Below are 20,463 nucleotides of genomic sequence, written 5' to 3'. Positions count from 1 at the left end.
ACCCACTTAACTAGCCCGGGCAAATTCACACATGTTGTGTTGCATGGTGCAAGCTTTTGTAAAAGACATTTCAAGGTAAGTAACATTTCATTTACAAATAACAGTTCTACCAAAGCAAAGCATTTGTGCTAGTCACCTGTAGTGGATTTGTGTACGATGTGATGCTCATACAGATAAGGAAATACTTTGCACTACCACATGTAGCTAATGCTAGCCATTCTAAACTTTAGCATAGGAGAGGATAAGACTTATAAAGTTTCATTGGACAAAAGTCTTCAGCTAGAGAGTGCTGCTGTGGCTAGGAAAAGCATGGTTAAAGTTTTGCTACACAGTGCAATCTAATTTCGATCATAGGCTGATTTTGTTTTTCTTTTTACCAAAATCAGAAGCCTTTAAGCTGTGAATAGTTTTAGGACAACTATTTAGACTTTGGGTAGCTTTGAAATGCACTTTGTTGGCAGTCACCCATGTAGTTTATACGCATACTTTATTTTTTCTTAAATAGCACAAGACAATTGAAACACACAGAGAAGTAGCCATCTGCTGCCTTATCACTTCCTTGGAGAGAAGGAAGAGGACCTTTTCATGGAGTTTGGTCTAAGTAATTCAGCATTGTGTGTGTGTGTGTGTGTGTGTGCGCGCGCGCGTGTGTGCGCGCGCGCGCGTGTGTGCGTGTGTGTGTGTGCGTGCGTGTGTGTGTGTGTTCCATTGATCATCTGAATTCATTAAGATTCAGTAAGTATAAAAGTCTAATCTATAATTCACTAACCTATTTTTTTAAAATTTGCTTTACAAGGACACCGAAGAATTTAAGGCCAACCTTGAGAGGCAGGTGATGAAAACTGCCATCATCAGTGACCGGCACACCCCTGGATCTAACATAAGACTGCAACGATTGTGGTGGAGGGAACAAAAATCATGGAGGGCCAGAATTTCCCAAGGTGCTGTGTGTTACTCATGGGCATAATGCTCTCAATCTGAGCTAATGCAAGGATCTGAAATATACTTTTGAAGTTGTTCAGAAGCTGTTCCTTGACCTTGATGGAACCATCATTATGTTAAAGATGTTGACTCTGTTTCAAACATTGTTAACTGTTTTGAATCCTGTATGTGTAACATTGATCTTAAAGGTGTTTGCTGCATTGTGTAATAGAAAGATGCAAGATCTTGTAAAGTTTGGTAGGCATTGAAAGTTAACATTTACTGAACACTTGCATGGAAGTATTACTGTAACAAAATGTTTTCTAAGTACATTTTTTACCAATTGAACACATTTGTTTCTGTGGTGTTAAATACATAAAGGCATATTCTATAACTTGGCTGTGATGGTATAAATCTAAATTTGTGGTTTATTTTCACTTTTTAAATACAAAGTGTTGAAATGCCTGCAGTTAAAAAATAAAAAAGTTATTTGATTAAAAAAATGTTGAATGAATTCCTTTCTTAAAAGCTATTACAATAAAAAAAATAAGAGAAAGCTAAAATGATGATAATAATGAAGAAAATCAGCAACTTAATATTTTAAATAATGAACTTTAAAAAATTGTTTTTGTAATTGCTGTAATTAATTACATAACACTTAAAAATCATTTTAAATAATGTGGAAAAAGTAATTGGAGGAACAAAATTTTTATGAGTAAACAACTTAAAAATATGTTTTTAAGCTACCAAACATTACGAAATGGTAATTAAAATCACCTTTGATTATGGAGGAAAAGTTGATTCCCCTAACTCAATATAGTTTGTTGGTTCAATCTAATTTCAACATAAGTTATCGTAACTCAAAAAGAGTAATGGAAACTGTTGCATTAATTTTTTTTTGTTGAGCTTAAACAATAGTTTTTAGAGTGTAGGATAGTTCAAATATAACATCAAAATAACTCTAACAAGTAACAATATAACAATATCTGGTTAAATAAATAACTATCACTGCAGGTGATTATAAAAAAGTGACATAGAATAGAATAGAATAATCCTTTAATTGTCCCACAAGGGGAAATTTGGTACATAGTATTGTGCAATGAATAAAAAGAGGGTAGCAGCGTATGATGGGGGGGTGAAACAAACATTCAATAACATGGCCCATCATGGAGGCGTGCATGGGGTGAGAGGGGTTGTCCATGATACAGAGAAGCTTTTTTAGCATTCTCCTCTCAGACACCTCCACCAGGTTCTCCAGTCTGACCAGAACCAGCTTTTTTAATCAGCTTGTTCAGCATCAGCTGTCTTCACCCCACTGCCCCAGCACACAGCTACAAAGAACACAGGATTCTCAACCACAGAGTGATAAACATGGTCAGTATTTTCCTACATACGTTGAAAGACCTGAGCCGCCTTAGTAGGAACAACCGACTGTGCCCTTTCTTGAAGACAGTATCATCATCATCATCATCATCGTTTATTTATATAGCACTTTAAAAACACACAAGGCTGACCAAAGTGCTGAACAATAGAAACATAATAGATACCATAAGAATAATAAATACGATAAAATAATAAACATAGCAAAAACAATAAAATATAAGTAAATACAAGTCAGTCAACCACTGAGTCAAAAGCCAGTGAATAAAAATGCGTTTTCAATCTGGATTTAAAAACCAGCACTGATGCCGATCGCCTAATGTGAAGAGGAAGATTATTCCAAAGCTTAGGAGCCACGATAGAGAACGCTCGGTCTCCTCTCAGTTTCAGCCGTGGTTTGTCTATCTATCTCGGCCCCGCCCATCGGGTTATCATATAGCCCGACGGGCGGGGCTGAGATAGATTTTGGTCGCCCGACCGGCGATATCGCTAGCTCCGGGACGTTGTGCTAGCGATTTTGCGAGCCCTGGAATCCTAAATTCAATTGGAAGCCAGTGCAGGTAGGCCAGAACCGGAGTAATGCGCTCAAATTTCCTTTTACCAGATAAAAACCGTGCCGCAGGCGTGTCAGAGTGCCCAGTCCAACCCCTATTAAAAGGGAGTTGCAATAATCTAAGCGTGAGGTTATACAAGCATGGATAACAGTCTCCAAGTCACGCCTTGAAAGAAAAGGTTCGACCTTCGACAGACGCCTGAGGTGATAGAATGACGATTTCACCACCCCATTCACGTGGCCATCAAAGGTAAGTGCAGAGTCGATTTTTACCCCAAGATTGGTAATCGAGCTCTTCAGGTGAGGGGTCAGAGCAGCAAGGTCAACATCAGGGATATCAGAGGAACGATTCGGGCCGAACAGAATTGCTTCCGTTTTACGTTCATTAAAATTTAAAAAGTTTAGAGCCATCCATGACTTAACATCACTGAGGCAATCAAGCAGGAGTCTAATTGGGGAGCTATCAGAACGACTGAAAGGAAAATAAAGCTGGCAATCATCAGCATATAGATGAAATGAGACTTTGTGTTTACGAAAGATCGCACCCAGTGGCAGGAGATGAAAACAGTAATGGCCCAAGAATAGATCCCTGTGGTACACCCCACGGCAGAGGACGATGACGAACCCAACTTAACACAGAAGCTCCTGTTTGACAGATATGAATTTATCCACAGGAGTGCCAAGCCAGAAATGCCCACACAATGCTGTAATCGAGAGATCAGCAGGTCGTGATCCACTGTGTCAAATGCAGCAGTCATATCTAGTAGTATAAGCACTACGTGTTTACCACAGTCCGTCTCTACCAGGATATCGTTCATAACCTTTATGAGAGCTGTCTCTGTGCTATGAAACGGCCTAAAGCCGGACTGAAAAACTTCAAACATTTGAGAGTTGTTTAGATAATCCATCAGCTGAGTGTGAACAACCTTTTCCAAGGTCTTACTCAGAAAAGGAAGTTTAGAGATGGGTCTAAAGTTTGGCATAACTGAAATATTTGAGCCTGGCTTCTTAAGTTAGGGATGAATAACTGCATGCTTAAACTCGCTTGGTACTTGACCTGACAAAAGGCTGGTATTGATTAGGTTCAGAATATGTGGTCCAACAGTAGGAAACACCTTTTTTAGAAAACGGGGATGAGCGACATCATTCAGAGAACCACACGGGTTAGCAGTTAACACAAGCTTCTCTAGTTCAGGTAGAACAATTGGTTGGAAAGTAATAAGCAAATTTAAACAGGGAACATGCAGCCAGGTCAACAGAAGATAAAGTGGAGGGTCTCAAACTGGCAACCTTATCCACAAAGAAATTAAGAAACTTATTACACATAACCTCAGAATACTGCAAAAGAACACGATCCTCTGCATTCAGTACAGAATTTATGGTATTATACAGAACATGTGAATTAACAGCAATAAGTTGTGAAAAATAGGAGTTTTTGGCGGTCTTTACTGCCCTCTGGTAAGCTTTCCAGCTCGTCTTAAGAGCTTCCAGAGAGACGTACAGTCTGTCCTTTTTCCATCGCCTTTCACATCTCCTACAGTCTCTTCTAATGGCTCGAGTAAAATCGGTTAGCCAAGGACTGGCCTTGGGTTTACACTGCCTGAGTCTTAGAGGTGCAACAACATCAAGGGCAGATTTACAAACAGAGTCCAGATGAGAGAGTAATCCATCTACGGAGGACGACTCAGAGGGACTGGACACAAGTTGTTCAAATAGTGTTGAAAAATGCTCAGCAGCATCTGAGCCGAAGGCACGATAACATCGCACAGGTGCAGCCGTTTAACAACAGGACTAAGAGGACCAAAGTCAAATACAATGGGCATATGGTCAGAGAATACAGCATCCTCCACATGTAAGTTACAGACAGATAACCCATATGATAACACCAAATCCATTGTGTGACCACGTTCTTGAGTGGCACATTTAACAGATTGAACAAGATTAAAAGAGTTCACCAGGTCCATGAATTCCTTAGCCAGGGGCTTCCCTGGGCAACAGACGTGTATATTGAAATCACAGAGTAGCAGGACCTGGTCATACCGGTGTTCCAGATCTACTGGCGTTTAGATCTACTGGCGTTTAGATCTACTGCCGTTGGTCGAACAGATGTGTAGCGTTTCAGGAGCTGCTACCGACAAACCAGCAAAAAAAAACGCCAAATGTGTCACCTGTGACACTTGTGAGGTTATCTCAAACACACTCCGTCAGTCTTGAAGCTGTTGAACAACAAAATGTTTAAAAATGTCTCGAGTTTACCTGGTGATGTCCTCATGCGCGACGCGACCGCGAAAACAGCAAACAATTAACACCACGCCGATGTTGTTCACAGGACAGCAAGAGTAAACGATCGGGAGACTCTTGTCGTCGTTATCGTTTCCCTCGCACGGTTTATTTCTCCGGTTTCAGCGTTTTTGCTTCACAACTAAAGCGAGCAGTTTACTTTGTGCACTAACGTGGACTCGAGTTAACCAGCACCACCTCTGGCCAAGTGCCGCAGCCTGCAGCCAGATCAACCTGTGACACACATCTGCAGCACGTTTGAATTCATTTCATGCACATTTGTACCTTTCAATTGTGTCTGTTTGTGCGTCATGCAAATAAACCTTTGAAATGAATGAAATGACACTAATATTTCACTAGTGTTGTAACATCACATGTCGTTAGCGTAGTCTGTCTGTGTCTTTTCTCTGCGAACAAACATTTTAGAGTTGGTTGTTATATACAGTCTGTATAAGTGTGGTTAATCTAACGAACATTTGTAAGGAGATGGCAGTTACTGTGAATGTACAGCAGGTGATTAGTAATAAACAGTCAGACAATGACTCTGACAATCTCATTCAATCTTGCAGATTGAATGCACCTTCTGTGGAAAGTGGTACCACACAGTGTGTGTGGACTTCCCCTGTGCAGAAGGCGACTACAAATGTTGTGGGTGCTAAATAAACAGAAAAAATTGATCCCTGTTGTCTTTGCTTACTGATTGTTTTTAGTGTTGACAATCCACATTGCTGGCAATGCATCTTTCAACATGTTTGTGGGTAGATGTGGATGTAGCAGGGGTAAGTGCAGCCACTCAGCCTCTACTCAATGTGATCATAGCAGCAGGTGCAGATGTGTCACAAGTTAATCTAGTAGTAGGCTGTGGTACTTGGCCACAGGTGGCAGCAGTGGACTGACCTCATTTGAGACTGCTCCAGCTGCTGTGTGATAGTGGATCTGCTACAAATTGAAGATCATAAGCAAGTTTTGGAAATTAACCCTTGTATTATGTTGAAGAACAAACAATTGACATTGATTTTGTTGCGGTCATTTTGACCCGTACTGTGTAAATTCACTCAGAATTACCAAGAAACTGCAATAAAACAATAGCACCTTTATTTTCCATGAGATAAACATGTAGAACACAGGCATACAACAGTTAGAATTTCCAAAACTATTTTAGGAACAATTTGGTTTTTCGTTCTAACAAACACATTTCTGTTGAACTTGCCCAACGTACTCAGTTTTTCAATGTTCAACATTTTCAGTTTTGTCCACATGATGGACAGAATGTAACTGTGTGCTTTCTGCAGATGTACTTCTTGCATTTCTCACAAAAAGTGCTTGTTTTAAAACAGGAATCTTCCTAACTAAGATTTAAAACAAAAGATTTCTACGTCTCCTCCAGACACAAAAACAGATGACAAACCAATCGACACACCTGAGTCACTGACTTTCTTAAATCCACTCACTCTGTTTATTACTAATCACTGTGTAACTGCTGTGAACTCACAGTAACTGCCATCTCCTTACAAATGTTCGTTAGATTAACCACACTTATACAGACTGTATATAACAACCAACTCTAAAATGTTTGTTCGCAGAGAAAAGACACAGACAGACTACGCTAACGACATGTGATGTTACAACACTAGTGAAATATTAGTGTCATTTCATTCATTTCAAAGGTTTATTTGCATGCTGGTTTGTCGGTAGCAACTCCTGAAACGCAAGACTGCCACACATCTGTTCGACCAACGCCAGTTGATCTAAACGGCAGTAGATCTGGAACACCGGGATGACCAGTCAGCGAGAAACTCGCTGGGGACCAACCAGGAATCCACAGGATCCAGAGCACGCGATGGTACCAAGAGTCGTGGAGAAGATTGACGAACGGAGCGCAGATCGTGAGGAAGGTAAGAAATTCGGATTCTCAGCTTAACGAGGCGACCTCCACGGGTACCCCGTCTCCTGCGTCGCTTCCGCATATCTGGTGGCAGTGGTAGGGGATGCCAGCGCAATGGTACTGCTTCCAGGTAGGGAGGCAGAAAACCCTGGCTTTACCAAACCAAACTGAAACTTTGGTGGATCAGCCGATTTTCAATAAAGTCTGGCGATCATACGACAGTGTTGAACTGACATGTTGCACAACATTAGCTAAAAACAATAAAATCAAACAGATAAAAAAGAGCGGTTGACGGCGTGCCAAACACACAGGCGCCATCTTTTTACGTTATTGGTGTTCTTGGACCAGTCCAGTTTACAGTCATTGTGTACCCTCAGGTACCGGTAGTCCTCAACTACCTCCACGTCAGCCCCTCTGATGGTGACAGATAGGAGGAGGAGCATGCTTCCTAAAGTCCAAGTTCCTCTGTCTTTGTGATGTTAAGTTGTAAATGCTTTAGCTCCCACCACTCAACAAAGCTGTCCACCACACTCCTGTATTCCTCTTCCTGTCCATCCCTGATACAGCCCACAATGGCAGAGTCATCAGAGAATTTCTGCAGATGACATGACTGAGACTTGTACCTGAAGTCAGACATGTAGAGGGTGAAGAGGAAGGGTGATAGGACAGTCCCCTGTGGCGTCCCTGTGCTGCTCAGGATGTTGTCCGAGTGGCAGCTCTTCAGATGGACATGCTGTGGTCGACTGGAACACACGTTTCTGTCTGAAGTGTTGGAGGTAGCTTGTAAGATATTACAGAATGACCCCCACCTCAGCAACAGGACCACTCTCAGCACCGACCAAGTGTGTTTGCTTTTAGAACTGTGTCTTAATTCCACCTATTTGACATACAAGGGTCAGTACTACATGGGTGTGCCATGGGTTCGCCAGTTTCACCCACTGTGGCCAACTTGTTCATGGAAGAAGTGGAAATCATCCACTGGAGCACAAACTGAGTGTCATCAGGACGCTACAACACAGAGCAAACACCTTCCCCACTGACACAGCAGCCAGGGAAGCAGAAGAACATCACATCAAGGAGGCCCTGAGTTTTTGTCATTTGTCAAAGCTGAGAAGGCACCTAAAGAAAGCTCCAGCCGATCCAGGAGAGATGGACAACTGCTGCCCAAGTAAAAACACTTAGAGATCCTGTATGTGTCAGGAATATTGGAACAGTTGAGACACATTTTTTCTAAACACCATGTCTCTGTGGCTTTGAAACCTCAAAACACACTTTGCCAAAAGCGTGTCAGGGGACCCCAAGGATCGGGTCTCCTGACACAAACAGAGTTACATAGTGTACACTGTTAAGTGCCAGGAGGACTGCCATGATTTATACATCAGCGAAGCGGATGGCACAACATAGAAGAGCTACCTCGTCAGGCCAGGACTCCTCAGTCTATTCACACCTACAGGCCAGTGGACACTCTTTCAATGATGAGGATGTAACATCCTGGACAGGGAGGAACGCTGGTTTGAGGGCGGAGTCAAGGAGGCCATTTACGTGAAAAGGGAAAGACCATCTCTGAATCGAGGAGGGGCCTAAGGGTACATCTGTCACCATCTTACAATGCTGTGATTGCAGCCATTCCCCAACTCTCTGTGAATGGGACTCATGGCCTTTGATCAATGATCAATGGTCTTTGATCAGTGCTTGTTGATCAATGGTAATGACAATTTGCAGATTAATGATCAGTGAACTCACCTCACGGCCCATTGTTCAATGTACTGTTTATAAGGTTGGGGAAACCTGCAGTCAGCTGAGACACTTGGGTGAGTGACCAAACATTTCTCCCACTGAAAACGCCATGTCCAGATGAACAGATTAAACTGTTTGGGATCTGCCACAACTGTTTTGGGGTGAGGGAAGGAACATAGGACTAAGAGAGCTAGAGATTAATAATAACTAATGACTAAATGCAGAGAGGTGAATAAACATATGGTGAGTAAAAAGGGGTGAGAGAAGGAGAAAGACACAGTCCATCATAGGAATCCCCCAACAGCCTACACTTATTGCAGCATAACTAAGGTAGGATTCAGGGTCACCTGATCCAGCACTAACTATATGCTTTATCAAAAGGAAATGTTTTAAGCCTGATCTTAAAAGTACAGAGGGTGTCTGTCTCCTGAAATCAAACTGGGAGTTGGTTTCACAGAAGAGGGGCCTGAAAACTGAAGACTCTGCCTCACCTTCTACTTTTAAATACTCTAGGAAAGAGTGAAGTACTCTATTGGGGTGATAAGGAGCTATAAGGTCATTGAGATAAGATGGGGTGTGATTATTCAATACCTGGACTGCAAAAACTGGCAGTCTAACCAACTCTTACAATCTTATATCCAGCCAAAAAGTCTTTTTGATCTTGTTTGTAAAGTGAAATACTAAGCAAGAGCAGAAAGTATAAGATTATGAATCTTGTTTTGGGATCTTTTATTTCTTACTTAGTTTCTAACTCCTAAAATTGGTTACTTTAAATACATACTAGGCTAAATTATATCACCAAGACACTGCTTCAGGACCTCTCAGCAGCAATTTACACACTTAGACATTTACTGTACAAACATTAACACACAGGCATCACAGTAGTGATTGCAGTTGCACCTTTCTGTGTGGAGGTTGTATGTTGTCCTTGTGGGTTCTCTCTAGGTACTCTAGCTTCCTTCCAAAGTCATGCAGTTAGTAGTGATTTTAAGTTGTCCGTAGTTGTACATTATCTGCTTCCTGGTGACTGGTCTAGGGTGGAGCCTGCCTCTTGCCCTATGGCAGCTGGAATAGCCTCCAAGCCTCGAAGGGAGAAAGAAGCAATCGTGAAAGAATCATTGACAGGTTTTGGCTTTATTTAACGTACATGTAATGAGTGTTTTAGGATATTTCTCACTTATCTAAAGTCTAGATATTTTTTCTTACTTCAAGAAATCTTATCAAGTGTAATTATCTTGCTGGACTGGCAGATTATTTTACTTGATTGTAACCTGGATCTTCTCAAAGTTTTTTTTCCCCTCATACTTATCTAACCCATTGAAGAGAAGGATTTGAGATTCGATTCTGGAAAAGATAACTCTTTATTGTCATTGCACAGTCATACCTAGTACAATAGTACAGTGACAATGGAAACTGTCCCACATCAGCACTACGCACAACACAACAAGGAATCTAGTTGTTAGGAAAGGCCTATTTTACTTAAAAATCTGTAGGATAAATTTTAGAATGCTGAACAAGTTTTAGCATGATCGTGTTTAACCTTTAAAGTAGGCTCCAAAGTGAGATCAAGATATTCATACTTCACTCTAATTTTGAAATTATGAGCAGAATCTTACTATAACCTGTGTAGACCTGTACATTTGCCTTTATGTCGACTGTAGTGTTGGAAACACGTTGGAAAAAGACACAATAAACATAAGATAAAGACACCAGTGGAGGTCCTGCACTCTTTCTTTCCCTGCCCCTGGGGAAAAGCCCATTGTCATAGTTTGCTTGCTTATGTCGATCAAGGACAAAGCTTCAGCTGTTCCAGAACTGTCAGCCACAAATGAAGGGCGAATCATCAGCACACTGACAGCTACTATCCAGCTCCTCTTTCTGCTCTGGCTGCATGTCCTCATAATGTACTTGAACTGTGACACACCTCTAGCTGCTATGTATAGAGTCTGTTGTCAGAGCTCTGCAAACAAATAGTTTATACAGTGTCAGATACCCTTGGTCTGGATCAGAGGGATTCGCTCAAGCTTGTGGTACGACGCAGTCTACGTGCTGTAGTTTGGCGCAATTCAAACTTTTCTCGTCGTTAGCTTCCAGTTCCACCGGAGATGTAATGAAGATTTATGGAACAGATGTCATGGAGTCCGGCAGCTGCCCACACTTGAGCCAACAGTCAGGACAATATAAGGGAGCAGACAGCCTGCGAGTCAGCATTAAAGACTGTGTTTTCACTGTGGATAAACCCACTGTAGTCAAAAACTGTGAGTACTTCAGAGCATTGTTCCAGTCAGGAATGAGAGAGTCTAAACAGGAGGAGGTCCAGCTGAAATGTGTGGGGAATCTGGGATTTCAAGTTCTGCTGCAGGTGCTGGATGGGAAGCGACCCATCCTCAACAGTGACGAGATCGTCGAAGCAATAGAGTGTACGGCTTTTCTCCAGGTGCCAGCTCTCACCAAGCATTTGATCAATATTATAAATTCCCAAAACTGCTTGCTCATGTTTCATACAGCTGCAACCTACGGAGTGTGGGAGTTGTTCCACAGAGCAGCTTTATTCATCAGAGACATGTACGCTGACCTAGGGGAGGAGGTTCGTAGCTTACCCAGTAAGCTGCTGGAGTACATTGAGTCTCTTCTCCCAAGTAGCTACATGGCAGTGTGCAGTCACTCTCCATCCACTGAGCTGCTCCAGGATGCCCAGAGGACAGTGTGTCATCTGGATGAAGAGCAAAAAGAGTGGCGAATCCTCACACATCTTCCTATGAGCACCAGCACCATCATGGCAGGCGTGGCAGTCCTCGACAACAAACTGTACATAATCGGAGGATTGTATGATTTAAGTAAGAAGGTAGTGGAGACTGGATTCTGCTACGATCCTGTGGCCAATTCATGGTCAGTGATTTGTGGACCTCAGCAGCTACGCTACAACTTCTCTCTGATAGGTCATGAGGGATGTCTCTATGCTATAGGAGGGGAGTATAACAAGAAGGCTCTGTCATCAGTGGAGAGATATGGGCTGTCTGATCAGAACTGGAGTTTTGTTTCCTCCCTCCCGTGCCCTGCAGCCTCAGTGGTGTCCACTGTAGCCATGAAGAGGATCTACATCTGTCTTTGGAAAGGGAAAGGGGCCACAGACATCCATGAGTACGTACCTGAACACAATCGGTGGAATCTGGTCACTACACTCATCCGCCAGCACAGTTATGGTCTTCATATGGTGGCCCACAGGGATAACCTCTATGTGATGCGGAATGGACCATGTGAAGACTTCTTACAATGCGTGATGGACTGTTACAACCTGACTTCAGATCAGTGGACAGTGATGTCCGGTCAGTACGGGAGCAGCAAGAGCTCTCTGTTCACGGCAGCGGTCAGAGGAGATTCTGTGTTCACGCTCAGCAGACACGTGACCACAGAGTACACCATAGAGGAGAACAAATGGAGGCTCCGGCGTGAGATGAAAGGTTTTGGCAGGATTGGATCCATATATACATTTTTGATGAGGCTTCCTAAACCCCCTCCCTCCCTTTTAGGAAATTGCCCAAGCCAGAACCTGAGAGACACTGATGTCTGTCACAGATGTCCCCTGGGATGCTCTCAGCACATTTAAAAGCTGGTGATCACCATTCTGATTTCTATTCTAATAATATGTGGCAAAGGATTACAGCCAACACTGCAACTGTTTCAATCGCACCTCTAAAGAATTGGTTTAGTCTGCCCAAACTATTATTTCAGACTGTTTACTGTTCAGACTGTCTACGGAGGAATCAAAGCAGGATTGCTGGATGAAGCTGCAAAGCTAGCACTAATGTTGCTTTGCAGCTTTTTATCGTGTTTGTTTGTGGGACCCACCCTGTAATATACACTTTTTATTGCACAGTCCTTGAAGAAAACAGATGCTCATGGTGTAAATTAATTTCACACTTTTAATAAGTTTGTTCACAATTACTACAAATATTTGCGTCACTTCAAAATTTAGACATAGCAGGACTTTAATCAGTGTATTTTTGCTCCAAAACTAATCTAAAAAAGTGGTAAAGAAGATATGGGTTAATTCAGAAATATGAATAGATCATCTAACGATGCAGTGTCAGCATCAACTATATGTGTGCAGTTGTTTCATACCAGCACAAGGTCAGACATGACTGCAATTTTTAGAATACAGATGATTGTCTGCAAGATATCAATGTGAAAAGTGTGTGTGTTTTATCAGGACACACGCATCATAAGCTCCTCCAGGGCCCGATCTCGGTGGTTTTCATGAACCAGCAGCACTTCTTTGATGGCATTCTTCTGAAAGCCCATCTCATTGAACTGATTCAGCAGGTGTAGGAACTCCTTTGCCTCGAGAAAGAAAACATTTACTTTCTTTAAAGTTTCTAATCGAACTGACTTCATCAGACGAAAAGTGCCAAGCTTTGTTGTCTCCGATAACTTTAAAGACTTACCTTTGTTTCACAGTTTTGAAACATCTCCAAGGCCTCTTCCACCTGGGACATGTCATAACCCAGCTGACACAAGTGGTCACACGCCACCAGATAACTCAAGATCTGCCAAATATTCATTCATACAGGATGGACAAGAGAAGAGCTGTCACATGGAAAAAGTTATTGACTGTTTCCAATCAGATTCAATTAATACAATGGCTGAATACAATAACCTCAGTTTTATCTGCATTTAGAAACAAGAAGTTTTGGGTAGTCCATATGTTTACATCTTTAAGACATTCCTGCAGTTTAACTAATTGTTGTGCATTATCTGGGTTTACGGATAGATAAAGTTGGGTATCTGGGTATGCTATGCCTTCTAGGGATAATGCCTAAGGGAAGCATGTATGATGTAAAAAGAACTAGTCCTAGCACAGAACCCAGTGGAACTCCATTATCAACCAAAATAACTGCCAAATAATTTTTGTTAGTCAGTTGATTGATTCATTGGGTCAGGTAAATATATGTAATAAATAGATTAAAAAGTAGTATGGATATGCGTAGTTTAATTTGTAAAATGTAATTTTATATTTTCCATTTGTTTACAGATGGGTGATAAATAAAAGCAAAAACACAACCCTGGCGCATGAGTATCGGACCGATATTACGTATCGGTATCTGTCCGATACTGACGTAAATTACTGGATCGGATATCTTTGAAAAATAAAAAAAATGTAATCCGATCCATTAAATATCAAAAAACCACCTCACAAAACTTGCGACATGGCGTAACTCAGCTCATAACTGTAGCACATAGGAGCAGTGTGGTCATGTGATAGAGCGGCTGTGGCCCGAGACCTGTCGGTGGTCTGGTTGAGCATTTTGAGCCTGGCTAACAAACCAGCATTTCATCTCCGAGGAAGTGATCCCAGAGAGAAGTAAAGCAAGTGTGTAAGTTCATCTCTGAATGTTTGTAAAGCATTCCAGCGTTAAGCTTAACAACCGATATATGGAGCGACTGCCTCTCTCTCTCTCTTCTGCTGCTACTTCAATCATGAAACTGATCAATGATCAGCTGATCGGCTTTTCTGTCGTGAGTCCGTCTCTCTTGTTTGTTTTTGGCCCACTTTGCACCAGAAAGAGGAAACCAGCGGCTGAACAACAGCAGCACGTTTAAGCTTGATAAGCTGTTGTTAGAATTTATTTAATATTACTTTCTACACCAGGATCTTTTTCTACGCAGCTGACGGCTGGTAACTGTGCAGGGGCGGATCTAGCAAAGTTTAGCCCAGGGGGGCCGATAGGGCATGAACAGGGAGAGGGGGCACAAAGACATACTTTTCTTTCTTATTCTCATTTAAAATGTTGAGCTTTTAATAAATAATTATCTGAATCTTACAACCAAAGTTTTAATCTGATGTAAAATGTATAGAAGTCCATTACTGTATATAGTAACTATTAAGTCTAATATAGCCTGGTAAGCTGTAGTACTTTTTCCTTTGGGAAGGTACCATCTGTGCAGTCTGCAGTTCTGTAGAAGAAAGATGTTGAATCTATTTAATTATTCAGTATTATTATTGAAAAATAATTTAATTCTGTGCATTTTTTTTCACACTGCATCAAATTAAAGTTGATTACGCCGATTAAGCATCATGAGGTGGAGGGTGGGGGGGTTCCCTATTTTTTTTTTTTTTGCTGGGAGTTTGCAACCCTATTAGTTAGGTTGCTTACTCTTTAAAATACCAGAATAGGGAGGATGGTGCAGGTTTAAGTTTATTAGATTGATCAGTTTTGCTGAACTATGAAATATTTTGGGTGCAGTGTGTTTTTTGCATACAGGTATAACAGAGTATGAACTTATACAAAAAGCAGCAAGATATTAAAATCGATTGATTAAAATATTAAAAAATTTAAATATTGATTAAAAAACAAACTATATCGGATTCATATCGGTATCGGCAGATATCCAAATTTATGATATCGGTATCGGACATAAAAAAGTGGTATCGTGCCATCTCTAGTAAAGACCAATCATTAATACAGAGAAAACAAAAAAAAACCCAACAATCATGTGACCCTCCATGAGCAAGAAATTTGGTGAAAGTGGGAAATATAAACTCCCTTTTAACAGGAAGAGCCTCCAGCAGAATCAGGCTGGGGAAGGCAACCATCTGCCACGACAAGTTAGGGGTGAGCAGACGAAGCCAATGATAGAGAACCTCATACTGACTGAGGCACAGAGTTCAGATCAGAGTGTGAACTCTGTGAAATCATGAAATACACTAGTCTTTAATCTTCCAGTATCAGAACTAACAAATGTTGCCGAAGGACTAAGTTTGTTTCTTTAAAGCTATTTAATCCATGCTTAGTGTAGGCTGATCCTGGTTTCTCACCTATCCTTTCTTGTCCTTTCAGATTTATTCTGTTTGGTTCATGGACCCATAATGCTGTAGGTCCAAGTGTGACCACTATTTTCACACTGACTTATAGTAGCTGTATTTGTACTGCATCAGTGTTTATAGAACAGACTGCATGATCCCGACAGCTGGAGCCAAAAGTTGACCAAGTGTTTTCGAGCAGCACTGCCTTGTTGTTGGATATAACACTGACCTCATCTGGGGTCTGCTGTCCTGTCCTCTGAAGGGCAGTGATGGCAGTATGAAGAGAGTAGCCCCTTGCAGTGATGGCCTCCAGCAACTCTCTCTCCTCTGGGTTTAGAGCTGACAGGAGTTCTGCTGTAGAGTCCAAAGCAGAGGAGGACAAACCCCTGGGGCCTGACATGACAGGGGGGTTTCTACAGGTGTCTGGTCTGAATATCTAAGAAATGGCAGACTGCAGTGAATGTATAGCGAGTGGCTGAGAAAGAACAGGGCATGGTAGACCTGACATGCAGCTTTAGTGAGAATTCACACTAGCTAATCCTCGTGAAGCTGTTGCACCTTGGCTGCATTCAGGGAGCATACTTTACGCAGATTATTTTTAGAGTGCAAATCCATGAAAAACATTTTGAAAATGCAAAATGGAGAAAAGCTGGATAGGAAGAACTTATTTCCTTTCATAGTTAATAGTGCTGACATTAAAAGAAATGTAATCCCATGAGAATATCTGACACATCTCAATAGTCACAACCCTGACTATAAACAGAGTGAACCTGTTATCATGCTGAGCCTGTCTGGTTCTAGTTATACTCGAGATTGACCGTGCAGCTCAGGTGATGGTACTGCCATGAGCTTCAAGCTATATTTAGACAGGAAACAGAACTATCAATAGTCTAGTCTAGACGTGTATGAACAGCCACATACTAAAATTATGACAATAAACACAAAGTAAAGCTGGAAGACGGCTGTGTGAATTTAGTGTTTTTTCCCTGGACAGTGATGCTGTATCACAGTCGTCAGCTGTATTGTACTGTGTATTACATTCTGCAGTAAAAGTTTCAAAAGCACATGCACACATAAACACACAGCTCACATGTTCCTCTTACCATGCTGGCTGTGCTGGTTCTGCTGGGAGGGATCCTCGTGTTCGAGGCTGTGTGTGATGAAGTGCTCTGGGGATAAGTCTCTGCATTGGCATCTTGTTGTGTGGGCGTGTCGAGCACTGACAGTGAACACTGACGCAGGTTCTTTCTGCGCTGGTGGGGCAGGCTGCTCAGACAGGCCGGGGGGTTCAGCAGGTCAGGGACAAAGGCCTTCTGTGCTTTCCTCTGACCACGCTGACAGTTTGCAGAAGGACTCACTGTCACTATGGAACTCGTCCTGGCTTTCTGTGTAGTGCCCTCTTCGTCATCTGAAGGTGAGACGGTAAACTTGGTACGCAGGATGGAGGAGTTGAGGCTGTGGGACCGCTGCCAAGGGCTGGGCTCGCAGAAGTCCAGGCTCTGTCGAGGGCTGCTAAACAGCATCCAGTACGGTGGACAAGATGACAGCAGGCTTGATGAAGAGGAAGAGGGGTTAAGCTGGTGCTGGGTGGCAAAGCCACTTTGCAGCCCAGTTAGCACCCAGTTCTCCAGACTGAATCCATACTGTCAAACATGCAAACATCGTGTAAGTCCTTCTGTAGGTCTGAAGCTACATTTTTAAATTCAACTCAATGATGACAGGCTTTTCATTATTTTATTGTTTAGTCTTTTGGCTTGCTAACATTAGCCAGTTGAGTGTAAACAACACTTGACTGGCTAATGTAAGGCTTGTGAAACTTATGGTAGCATCTAGCATCTCACATTATTAGCAAAGACTACTCTAAAAACCATTTACAGAAATGTCTAACATCTGGAAAGTATGTTGATTTGTACTCAGTAATGAGGATGAAAAATACTTTGATAGGGATGCTCTCCCATTAATTATTGCATTAATGTGGCATGGAGACAATCCCCTCGTAGCCCTTTGGAGGTGATTTGAAGCCCAGGTTGCTTTGATGACAGTCTTTATTTTGGGGTCAGATGTTTCTTATCTTCCATCCTGGCTTTTAACTCTGTGGGTGACTGACTTTTTTTTTTTTTTTTGCAATGTCTGGTTTTTGCTATTTTACTATTATATTTAAATTTGTATTGTACAGCACTTTAAAAACACACCTGGTAGACCAAAAATAAATAAATAAAAATAACAGACTATACTATGTTCTGTATTGTCACGACCACCTTTTCTATCCCATTCCCATTTAATCTACTTTCTATTAAAGTGATTAGATGTAGCACTCAGCAAGCATCCAGCCTTTTCTGTGATCTTCTGTGGCTTACCCTCCTGTGCAGGGTTCTGATGTCATGTCAATATGGACCAAAATCTACGAAATGTTTCCAGCACCTGGTTGAATCTAAGACCGATCCATACCAGTGCGACCTGTTTAAGCGTACATCCTTTAGTGGTATGTGCAAGGCCCTCTGCCTGCGAGTTTGAGGGTTCTGTGCAGCATCTCAGCTGATCCTAGGACTGCACTCTTCTGGACAGAGACCTGTGATGTTGTGTATGGAATCTGATCAGCTGTAACATTCTTGTCCGAGATCTACCTTCATCTTTCATATACTCGTAAAGCTGTAAAGAGCAATGTTGTCTTTTATTTGACAGTGCTAGTAAGTGTGTACTAATCACATACATACAAAAAACATAAAAAGTCAGATATTGAGCCAAGGTTCTTCCTGTAATTTATCACCTGTCAGTGTGATAGGGTTTTGTTTGTTTTGGTTTTTTAGGTTTTTTAACCCTTTAAAGGAGTGAAATAATGGTGACAGCTCAAAGCAGTGCAGCAAAGAAGGTACGCTGCACAACAGACAGAACAGCAAGGAGGAGGAACAAACAGGGAAACACAAGAGAGAGAAACACACTCACCTCTGTCTCCTGCAGGATGTTGAAGTAGTCAGGGACAGTCATACTGACAGAATATTTTAGTTCCTGAAAGGAAGCACTCTGAGGCACCCTCAGAGGTACACCATCCATACTGCTCAGTCCACTGAGAAAACAAAGATAAGTCAGCCATAGAACAACTCGCACAATCCCTCCAGTTGTGGATCTGTAATGTGGACCGCCGTGCTCCCTGAAAGGAAACACAACAATCTGTATTTCCACAAGCTCAGAGAGCTGCAGCGTTCAGGCAGTGGCCCTGTTCTAACCCCTCCGCTCTAACTCCAGAAGTGTGCACTCCACTTCTGCTGGCCTTTCAATATTTTCTGCTTTTATATTAGAGTCCCTGATGATTCCTCCCACGAGAAGCCTGAACATTTCCATTAGGCCAAATAAAACACCGTATCTTTTTTCTCTCTGTAATCTGTCAAACATTATTGTTATTGCTAATATATTAAATAAAGTTATAACATTATGTGATAACTGGGTTATTATCATTTCTTTTAATGCTGTTTGTATTTACTTTTTCCAGCATATGAAGAAAGGTAAGAGCGTCACTGCTTTGAGTGTTACTTTGGATCAACAACTGTCGAATGAATGTTTAGATTCTACAGTAATAAGTCTGTGCTACAAAGTCCAAGTCCAGTCTTGTCCTCCTCAGAGGGGATTCCACTAAACTTCAGCAGGCGATTTTCATCTTCATAAAGGTGATGCACATCAGACGTCGAAGCTGTTCAGTGAGTACAGTTTGTCCTCATCAGCACAATCAATCCATAAATCTTCCTTCAACTACTTTTTTGTCAAACAGTACAATTTTTGTTGTAAGGTACGGTTGTGTTCTCCATGCTCAGTCAGGCTTGAATAAAGATGTCAGACTGCCAACAACACTCAATCCATTTCTCAGTCATCAGCACACAGGTACCACGACACCATCATTACTCTGCATCAGTAGGAATGATGCAGCCTGTTATCCTCCTCTAGGCTCCTCTAGGCTCCTAGAAACTACTTCTATCCGGAAAACAAGGATGAAGAGGAGCTCTGCTGAAGTGTTTATCACATTCATAAACAGCAGAGCATGAAGCAGCGAGAAAGGACTTTCCTAGAAAACCGTCATCATGAGCTTTTCCTTTCTGTCATCTCGAGCTCAGATTAGAGAATGGACGGCCTCTTTCACAAACACATACAAACCTACAGTTTGTCTGTAGGTGTTAATGTGTATGTGCGAGAGAGATGGTACAGACAACTCTGTGCACTCAGCACTAATCAGGTTTGTGCAGCACGAAGACACAGCCAGCAGACAGATGGCCGAGGACTCGCAAAGAGCACAGATGCTGGAGGCTTTGTGTGTCACCTCTGACGCTTTCTGCTGCTGAACAAATAAGAACAAATGTGTATATGACTATTTCTAAGTTCAAAAGCTGTGCAAGACTTGTTAAGACAAGTAGAATTATCTGATGCTGCACACTCACTACTCTTTAAGTCACATAGCAGACTATGTGCCTTTCATGAATACAATAAAATGTGCTCTAAATCCCCCACTCTCCCTATACACACACACATATACACACACACATACATATATACACACAGAGAGAGAGATCTAAAGAAATACACTGTTTAAAATAGAAACAAAGCTTACCCTTGTGTCTTTGTGTGGTCAGAGCTGCAGTCACTTAGTTTGTGATGTATCACTCATCACTTAGAGAACCACCTGGGACACTAATCCACTGATCTCTAGTAACCCCCATCAGCTGACTTACTGTGTACACAGTTGACAGCTCAAGAGAAGCAAGTAAGGACATCAGACGGTGCCTGCAGTCGCGAGGACACCCACATGTCCCTAATATTTGTGTGAAGTCACACCAAATGTTAGACTCCAGGGTACCTGTGAGTCTGAACGTATATGTGTATATACACAGACCATTTTATTAGGTGTACGTGTACAAC

The 20,463-nt window shown here is 41.9% G+C and overlaps 2 protein-coding genes across 2 annotated transcripts; one reads left to right on the top strand and one right to left on the bottom strand.

Annotated features, from left to right (window-relative positions):
* The first annotated feature begins 10,756 nt into the window (after positions 1-10,756).
* Positions 10,757-12,618, top strand: kbtbd13a (kelch repeat and BTB domain containing 13a). The gene has a single exon (XM_084923801.1). The coding sequence runs from the start codon at positions 10,867-10,869 to the stop codon at positions 12,361-12,363; it is 1,497 nt and encodes a 498-aa protein (XP_084779927.1). The 5' UTR covers positions 10,757-10,866; the 3' UTR covers positions 12,364-12,618.
* On the bottom strand, positions 12,537-19,037 carry ubap1lb (ubiquitin associated protein 1-like b). The gene is made up of 5 exons (XM_084923822.1): positions 18,505-19,037; positions 16,665-17,204; positions 15,791-15,997; positions 13,202-13,303; positions 12,537-13,097 (listed from the first exon to the last, which is right to left on the bottom strand). Exons 1-5 carry the CDS (start codon positions 18,610-18,612, stop codon positions 12,963-12,965), a joined length of 1,092 nt encoding a protein of 363 aa, XP_084779948.1. The 5' UTR covers positions 18,613-19,037; the 3' UTR covers positions 12,537-12,962.
* Positions 19,038-20,463: the final 1,426 nt, after the last annotated feature.

The sequence above is a fragment of the Perissodus microlepis genome, chromosome 1 (assembly GCF_051167445.1).
Source record: "Perissodus microlepis isolate ML-2025 ecotype Zambia chromosome 1, ASM5116744v1, whole genome shotgun sequence".
Classification (NCBI taxonomy): Eukaryota; Metazoa; Chordata; class Actinopteri; order Cichliformes; family Cichlidae; genus Perissodus; species Perissodus microlepis.
This window is presented reverse-complemented; position numbering and strand designations above follow the sequence as displayed.